The following is a 9,620-nucleotide window of genomic DNA, read 5'->3' as shown; positions in this document are numbered from 1 at the left end:
ACAGGCGTCATTTGAAGGATCAAGCTCGACGAAAATGGTTCACATTAGTGAATACTAATGCCATCTCTTAGAATTTTCAGGTACTTATCAGACTGCCGAGTACGTATCTCGCTCACTGGTTTTGAAAGTACGATAAAAATATTTAAAATATATTAAATCTACACTAATTTGAAACTAATATTTATTTAATTATATTTTAAAACATAATCATCTAACCTCTGAAAGTACTACAAAATAAGAAATACCTTTTTTTAACTTCCAGAGGACTTTCAGATTAACGACATGGCTAATTTTTATAGTGACAAGATGTCCTGCTGTTGTTGGCAACAAAAGTGCTTTTTAATGATTATAAATTCAGTAATTTTGTGCTGAATAAATATTGAAATACAAATTACATGAATAATAGAATATTTATGCAGTGTCGTTCACTAGAATACTGTCGGCAATACCCCTGTTTATCATATTCCCTTAAAATAAATGTTCTAAAATAAAAAATTATATTAAATTTTCCCAGAACCCTGGACAAATTTCGTATTCTCTTTATAGCTTTCAAAATTTTCAAAAAGTTTTTGAGCTTTTTCTTGCAAATCATCAAAAATCTATTTTTTTGTTGAAATTATTATAAGATTAATTTATTTTGCTATCTTTTCAAAACTTCGGAACACTTTAGTGATGTTTTAGATCTTTTTTAAATATTCTCTTCAAATTAATTTTTGTAGATAAAAAATCACTTTTATTATATACCTTTCCAAATTTTTTATTCTTCTCGGAATTAAAAAAATTTAATATCTTTTATAATGATTCAACCTTTTTCTAAAAATTGAGAAATTCTATCTTCAAATATTCGACATTCTTTTCCGAAATTTTAGGAAATCGTTTTAAATGTTCTAAAAAAGTTTTAAATATTTTCTTACAAGAATTTTATTAAAATAAAAATGAAATTCCACAAATTAAAAAGATACTTTTTAAATCTTCTAGGTTCCTTTTCAACATATTTTGAAATCTTCAAAGCTTAATATTAATGTCTTAAAATAAAACCGAGAATACAATCTGAATCACTTTGAATTTTCCTAGAAATCTTTTATTGTCGGTAGTTTTTTGTCACCCGTACCGACAACTTATACTTTTCATAATTTAACATATTCTACGTTTTTATCCATAATTTCATTTTTCTTATCTTTCTTTAAGAGTGTGAAAAGGTTTTAAATTATAGGGTCGTAGAAAAATGTTCATATCAGACTTATTTCCCAATATTATAAAAACCTTTAAAATTAACATGTTCTTTTTTATCAATAATTTTTAGAATCATTCAGAACTAAATTATATCATCAAATAAAGTGACTTGGAAATTTTTATTTATTAAATTTATGGTGCCAAAAATTCGTAATCTTTATGAATAGATAAACACATTTATACTCTCAATTAATAGGGCTAACACTGTAAATAATGTTTGTTTATTTCAAATAAACAAATTCATTTGAATGCAGTTTGATAAAAAAAAATTTAATTGAATTCAACAAACTTTATTTGAATTGTACAAAATATATATTTAAAACAAACAAAAACTTTGTTTTACCCCATAGCAAAGAAATAATACGTTTGAGTTTGACAAAGGATTTTCTGGATTTAAATAAACTTCGTATGAATCAAATAAAACTCGTTCGAATCAAACGAAGTGTATTCAAACAATTTTTTTTTCATTAAACAAACATTTTTCTCAGTGAAGGGTTATGAAAGAAATCCTTCTGAAAAATTTTAAATATTAGTTTAAACTCTTAAGAACCCAATATTGTTGCCTTTATTGTAGAAAAATCATTCACAATTTCATTTTATTCTTTTAAAAATAAAATTTTAGATTTATGAAAAAATGAAAACCCACAATTTTATATTCGTTTAAAAGAAAAGCCTTGATTCTTTTATATCCAAATTGAAGAACTAAATTTTTTACTAATTAGCATAATAGAAATCTTAATTCCTCCCAGCTCAGAATCTCTTTCCGTCGGAGACGAAAGACCACTTCAGGATCGAAGAAAAAATTCTAAAAGTATCCGAACATTAAGAAAATCATTATTAAATTCGAGGAATAATAGGCACGAAAAAAGGAAAATTTCAATAACTCAATTAAGTTCCTCCTCATCCCTAAATCATAGTGATAGATCCTCTATAGAATCTTTCCAAAAATCAGTTACTGCTCGAATAAGACCTAGCACTCATAAGCAACATCAAATTTCGCAAACGCGATTGTCTAAGAATCCAGTGCCTTGAAATAATTGAAAAAAATGATGGTGAAATCTAAGAATAAACTCGTCAGACCAGAGCGCAGTCGAAAACCTAGGTACAACTACAAATTTCACGTTAAGGTCATGTAATATTTACAATTAGATTAAATTAATTTTTTTCGCAACATTTAACCCTTGTGCTCAAAACCATCTTTATCCACATTGTTACACTCCCCGGGTTCCCTGGTGCCCACCTTTCTTTTTTTCTTTTTAAATAATTATAAAATTAAAATCGTTTACTTGTCGGCAGTGGTGTAGGTACTTTTTTCGAAGGCTGCGCCAGGCCGCTTTCTCGTGGCTCGAAAAATTGTTCTATGGAGTGTAATTTTTACTTTCTAGAAATGTATTGCTAGTTATTGCTAATAGAATCATTCAAGATTTCCGAGAACTTCGTTTATAAAATTCCCTGATTTTTCCTTGACTAATTTTCCATTTTCCTTGGTCATCAATATTTAAATAGCAGCATTTTAATCTTGTAATACTCTTAACATAGAAACTTTTATAAACTAGTTATTTAAAACCTTTTTTTAAACCTAATTTTAACTTTTTTTTCTTTTAAGCAAAAAAAATGTCTTTTCCACTATAAAAGATGTCTTTTTAACAAAATATTCTATCTAAAGTATTGATACTTCAAGCCAATAGACGAATTTTCTCTCCAAAAAGAAGATTTTCTAACATAAAATATTACTTTGCAGCAAAACATTCATTCCCCACGAAACTGATGCATTTTTAATTTTTTACCCAACAAAAATGAAATTTCAAACCAACAAAATTATTTTTGTACCAAAAAAATGAGAATTGTCAACTAGAAACGATCAATCTTAAAAAAACGGAAGAGTTACATTTTCTGTTCAAAATTAATTTTAAACAAAAAAAGAGCTTCTCCACTAAACAGTTAAATTTTCAACCAAAGCCTTCAATAAAAAAAAATTAATTTTTAACAATGTAGTTTAACTTTTACCCAAGTATATGAATTTTTTATTTAAAAAAATTAATTTTGAAGACAATAGTTAAACTTTCGACCAAAGAGGTGCATTTGCAAATAAAAATATAAATCTTCAGCAAAAAAATGATTTCTCAATAAAGTGATTTAACAAAATCTTTCAACCAAACAGTTCATTTTCATAAAGAAAAATTATACTTCTACTATAACAGATGAATTTTTTAATCAAAAAAATAAAAAAATAGTTCAATTCTCTTAGAAAACTTTTATCAACAAAAAAAAAAGATTAAATTTGTACTAAACCCGATGGGTTTTAAATAGAAAACGATACATTTTTTTAAGTTGAACTTTCATCCAGAAAAGATTATAGTTCATTTTTCAACACCAAAATATAAATTTTAAATAAAAATAAATTTTCTACGACATAATTAAATTTTCAACCAAACAGCACAATTTTCAAGTAAAAGTATGACTTTTCAAACAATTGTTGATTTTTCAACCAATCAGTTGCATTTTTATCCGTGACAGATCTCATTTCTTCTAAAGCAAGTGAATTTTAAATTCAAAAGACAAACTTTCAAAGAATATTTTGATATTTCAACCGAACAGTTGCATTTTCATTCAAGAAAGATGTAATTTCTTCTAAAACAGATGAATTTAAAAAAGAATAGTTAAATTTTCATCCACAGAAGATTCCAGTTCACTTTCCAACACCAAAATAAGAATTGTAAACAATAAGTTAATTTTCTGATAGTCATATTTTTAACCAAAAATTATGACTTTTCAACTAGATTGTTATTCTCAACCAAACAGTTGCATTTTTGACCAAGAAAAATGAAATTTCTACTAAAACAGCCCGTGTGGAAATTTCCCCGGTTGACCCTAATACAACAAGGTTTCTGATCGGATCCCGACCGGGCTACCCCTGGCTGGGTTTCATGGGCAGGAACCGGGCGGGAGCCGGTCGGGCTACATTTTTCTCGAATCACGTAGTCCAGGGCCGGCCGGTTATTGGCCGGACCAACCCTGGTTATATCCCATCGTCGGGAGCCGGCTGGACACTGGTCAGGTTAATGTTTTTGTAGAAATTACACATTTTTTAAGAGCCGTGATATTATCAAAGACGTAATTATGGATGCTAGATGAATTATTATTTGAAAATTATAATTTAAAGATTTATTAGATCAGTGAAACAAAAATGAGCTTTTTTAAATTCTTTTTAAAAAAAAACATTACATTTTTTCGAATAATTTAACATTTTATATTAAACTGTTATCGATTCTGCTATGTGCAACAACAGAAATGATACAATTGTTATAAACTTCTTTATATTCAGACAATGTTTAGCCTGTACAATTACAAATTTATCGCAATATATAGCACCTGCTGTGTGAGATTCTATCATCAGGGAATAAAATTCTACTCCAATTTTCTTGCTAGAATTGATTCACTTGATTTCATTTTTAAAGTTCACCGTAATCTTACGGTGAGCCTTAAAAGACAAAACATGTTAACAATTTCTCGCCTGTAGCGACATTTCTTAACCGCTTTTTGGCCGGATTGCCCGACCGGATCCCGGCCGGTATTGAAGCCGAGAGCCGACCAGTTTACCGTGACGTTTTTAGCCGGATCCCGGCCGGATTCCCTGACCAGCGCCCGGCTTAAAGCGGGGCTATTCGGCTGGGACCCGACCGCATCCCTAATTGGATTCCTACACGGGAGGCGAATTTTTAAATCAAAAAGAAAGATTTTCAAAAAAAGATTGAAGCTTTATCGAAACACATTTCACATGACTCTTTAACACAAAATAAGAATTTTAAACCAAAAGTAAATTTTCCAGGAAATAGTTGAATTTTCAAAAAAATAGTTGCTATTTTATCCAAGAAGGATGCAATATTACTACTAACAAAGATGAACTTTTAAATCAATAACACAAAATTACAGAAAAAATAGTAGTCATCCAAAAAAATATTTTAGTTGACTCAACAACAAAATACAACAACCTAGCAACAAAATATAAATTTTAAACAAAAGTTTCATGTTCTACAAAAAGAGTTGAATTTTTAACCCAAAAGGTGAATTTTTAACAGAAGAGTTGAATTTCTAACCCAAAAGGATGTCTTTTTGAGAAAATCGTGAAAGTTTAAAACAAGTAATAAAATATATAACTAAAAAGATAATCTTCAGGGGAAAATTTTTGCGAATTTGCCAAAATTACGTATGAGTTAGTTTCATAAGTTAAGTACGATCCCCAACTTGTAAATTTATTCTGTTGACCTAAAACTGTTAAATTAAGTCCTTTTTGGTTTTTCATCACAACATGAAATTGTATTGTTGAGAATTTCAGGATGTTATACGTATTTTCGCAAAAATCTTTTAAAAATAAATTAATTTTTTTCTACTTTTTTTCATAGCATTTGTCGTTCTGGAAAACATGTGCATTTTTTTACATTAGGATGAATCTAGAAACAAGTAAAGATATAAAAATTGTGGAATTTTTTAATGCATTGACTGAATATTTCCAGATAAACCGCCGTCTTACAGTTATTAATATACTGTCAGTAAGCAGATAAATTTCTAAAATTTGAAAAAACGATTAATTTTGCAATTATTGATTTGAGAATAAAATATTCGGGATATAACATTTCTTCAATATTCCTGGCTTATGCAATTTGTTTCAAAAAGTTTTAAATTTGATAAGTTTAGAGAACATAATTGAGACGCGCAGAGAAAAAAATTACATTTTTACAAAAAACGTCGGTAATGTTGAGATGGCTGTTGAGAAATAATTATGTGAAAGATCATTTTCAAAGTTTATGAAGTATTTTCTAGTTTAAAAACATGAAAAATGCACTTTAAAATAATTGAGACTGAACACTAGGTGCAGCCCATTTCGTTTTCCCTCAAATCTACTCTAAAAAAATCTGCCCACTACGCGGGCACATTCTCATCGTGCGCTACGCGTGCGGCTCGCTTCGCTTGCAAGTTCGAGCGCGCTTAGGGCGCGCGACATTTGGTTCTCGCGCTTCGCGCTCGGTCTTTATATTTTCGCACATTATTGCGCAAACATTTTAAAATTAAGTCTCAAAAAATCCACTACTGTAATTATGTGATTGTGAATTCTCTTTCGTTAAAAAAGCTTAGCTCGAGAGTTTGAGCGCACCTACAGCACGCGACTGAGGGCAATCGCACTCCGCGCTCAGTCTTCGCATTACTTTCGCATTCGGGCACAGGCCTTTTAAAATCAAAGGTGAACGGACCGACAACTGTAATTTCGTGATTTTGAACTCTCTTTTGTTAAAGCTCTTTTGGCTTTAACGAACACATTCTCATCACGTATCTCGTGCTTCGCACTCGATTTTGTCCTACCTGTCAACTTTTCTACATTATACACAACACTTTTAAATCAATTATAATACATTTTTTATGTAACTCTGCCAGGGATTACTTTTTAAAAAATTGCAAAATAAAAAGCAAATTGTATTAATCATGATTATTTTTGTATTTGTTTCTTATTTTTCTTTAAATTGTATTCTAGGCTGCTCTGAAACATGTATCATTTCAATAAATGTATATCATTACAATTCATAATATGCATAAAAATTGAATCATACTAATTCTTATTTCCTTGTTTTTATAATTTTTTTATTTTTAATGTTATTTTTTACCATTAAATAAAAACAACTGCGCATCTGCATAGGATCGAATACAGGAACCTATATAGGGTCCTATAGAGGAGCCTATGTCCCCTTTCATCTTTTCTATGCTTTTTCCAAAAAGTTAATTTTTTAATTTTTAATCTTATGTTTTACGATTAAAAGAAAACCTACTCGTCCTATTGAAAAATAATTAATAATAAATTTATAGATCTTTTTAGGCGAACAAGTTTTGTCTGGTAATTTAAGTTCATACCTTGTGTCGTTTTTTCAAACAAATTTAATATTTTTATTTAGAATGTTATTTTTTACGACTAAAGCAAAAACTAACTGTCCTATCAAACATTATAGCACTTTTTTGGATGAACAAGTTTTGTCTCATTTTTTTTCGTAGCTTATATCGAAAAGTGATTCATTCATAATTTGTAGTTCTTTCCAGGGCGCGCAATTTGAGCTTCTTCATTTTTTCGTATCTTGCATAGTTTGACCAAAAAATGGAATTTTTTAATTTTTCATTATTTTTGGTACGATCAAATTTGGAGTGTTCAACTTCTCGACCAAATTAAAAAAGTTGTTATCATAATCTTATGGGGCTTTCAAAAATCAACGTTTTTCTTCTCTAGCCTTTTTTTCGTATCATGCGTTGTTTGGTTTCAATTGTTCGTTTTAGTTTGTTTTTCTGAATTTTGAAAATGCTATAACTCTAGTAATTTTGGATTTTTCAAAAAAAGTCATTATGATAAATTGTTAAATTTTTTGCATTCTATGAATAAACGTACAGAGAACTTTTGAATTTTTAAAAAAGTTGTCTCAAAAATATTCAAAATGTGCCCACTTTTTGAATTTCTATCCAAAATAGCTGGATAACAAACTGGACCTTTAGTTTAGGACACTAAACGATTGTACCAAAAGGCAATCTAATAGATTAATTTTTTCAAAAGTTATCGTGTTCACAGACAGGCAGAAAACAGACATACATACAGACATTACACAAATCTAATAGCTTCTCTGATGAGAATGTAAAAATAAAAAAATTAAGTATTTTTAAATCTTAAAAGTATAGCTCATAAGAACCACTTGGTTCTACAGTTTTCTCAGAATTATCGACTTTAAATCCTATCTTATTTTCAATCGCATATTGTAATTTTTTTTGTTTCATTTTATAATTTTTATTCGTTGATGAAGTCATTTGATTTTATGTACCTGCTAAGGAGGTTCAATTTGTCGTGGATATATATTTCAAATTTTGTAAATATCTCTTGCTTCATGTGAATATTAATGAATTCGCAGTTTCTATGAAAATACCATCAGGCCACTTTCTTTTAGTACTATACCACTGCTTGTCGGTTATTCCAATAAATAAATATCAAAAGTGAGTGACAAAGGTACAAAACAATTTCAAACACACAAAACACCCAAAAAATGTACCTGCCTGTCCCTAGCGGACCTCGCAAACGGAACGGTTACGAGACAACCCGACGGACAATATGCACGTGGGGTTGACCAAATTCAGTGTAACGAAAAATTAATTAGTCATTAATAATTAATTAAAATGTTATTCATTATTTTATTACTTGACACGTTTCACATGCATGAATCAAGTAACTTTATAAGAAATTATTAAACCACTCACAGTTGAATTTTAATATTACCCTCCCAGTGGGCACGAATGTCCCAAGACGTTTTAGGAACGTTCTAAAAAAGTCCTTAGTCAGACCAAATAACGTTCTAAAAACAGACAATGTTTCAAAGACGTTTTCAGGACGTATTTGGAACATTTGACTCAAAAACGTCTTTAGGACATTTCGTGCCTACTGGGCTGGGAGTATCCACGACGTATATGCTTTGAAGTCGATTATTTTAGCAAAAAAATCCTATGTCAAATCTAAATACACCATTTACTTATTATTGAACTAAATAATGATGATATTCGGAGGCCCCGAGCGATATTTTAATTTTTACGTGCAAAAATGTGCTGCGTGGTAGGCACCCAGGGTACCCGGGTGTGTACACAAATAGGTTAACAACTTTTATTATTAACAATTTTTTAAAAAATATCTTCTTGTGAATTATATAAATTTAGGAACATACAAGCGTTCTTTTAGAGCTTTTTATTTAATTTTCCGTAATTTCAAATCGATAAGAGCTGTTGCAATTTCTTCTTTATTAATAAATAAAGAATTCTTGAAAATTGATATTACAATTTACAATAGGAAAGTGATTTTATTATTATTATTTTATTTATAAGTTAAAATTTCGTAAATGTATAGTTAAAATAAATATATTATTATATTGTGACTTCCAGATGCAAAATTTCTAATATAGGAAAGAAGATCAAGACGTCTTAGTATGTCAGGTTGCATAACAGAAGGCGAGATAATTTCCCCGTCATTGTATATTAATTATTATAAATTATACGAATATATTTTTAGCATAATTCTTGTTAATAAATGTAATATATTTACAATAAAAAACTTCATACTAAAATGTATTTTTTATGAAAAAAACATGCTTATTTAATATCTAGCTCTAAATCTATAATAAAACGAGTTTTTAAATATTAGGTTTGAACCGATTTTTAAGCAATAATTAATAATTTTGAAATAAAAGCATTTGAAATTTAAAAACAAGTCGCTTTTGAATTGAAAAAGTTCCGAATTAGGAAATTTTTTATTCGGTAAAATTTAAAAACGGTCACTTTCAAATTCAAACAAATTTAAATCAAAAGCTCTGCATATTAAA

General features: G+C 29.0%; 1 protein-coding gene across 5 annotated transcripts in view; it reads left to right on the top strand.

The window, feature by feature from the left end:
• LOC117180122 (peripherin-2-like) overlaps nt 1–9,279 on the top strand; it is a 54,369-nt gene extending 45,090 nt beyond the window's left edge. For 4 of the 5 annotated variants that reach the window (XM_033372464.1, XM_033372461.1, XM_033372462.1 and 1 more), the window contains 2 exons: nt 1,983–2,335; nt 9,184–9,279. In XM_033372464.1, the coding sequence (XP_033228355.1) occupies nt 1,983–2,265 (283 nt within the window). In that variant the 3' untranslated portion in view covers nt 2,266–2,335; nt 9,184–9,279. Of the gene's footprint in view, nt 1–1,982; nt 2,336–9,183 lie in introns of those variants that run through there. The other variant, XM_033372465.1, reaches the window with a different exon arrangement.
• The last annotated feature ends 341 nt before the right edge of the window (nt 9,280–9,620 follow it).

Source organism: Belonocnema kinseyi, chromosome 9 (assembly GCF_010883055.1).
Source record: "Belonocnema kinseyi isolate 2016_QV_RU_SX_M_011 chromosome 9, B_treatae_v1, whole genome shotgun sequence".
NCBI lineage: Eukaryota > Metazoa > Arthropoda > Insecta > Hymenoptera > Cynipidae > Belonocnema > Belonocnema kinseyi.
The sequence above is the reverse complement of the archived record's forward strand: the minus strand, read 5'-3'. Positions and strand labels throughout refer to the sequence as shown.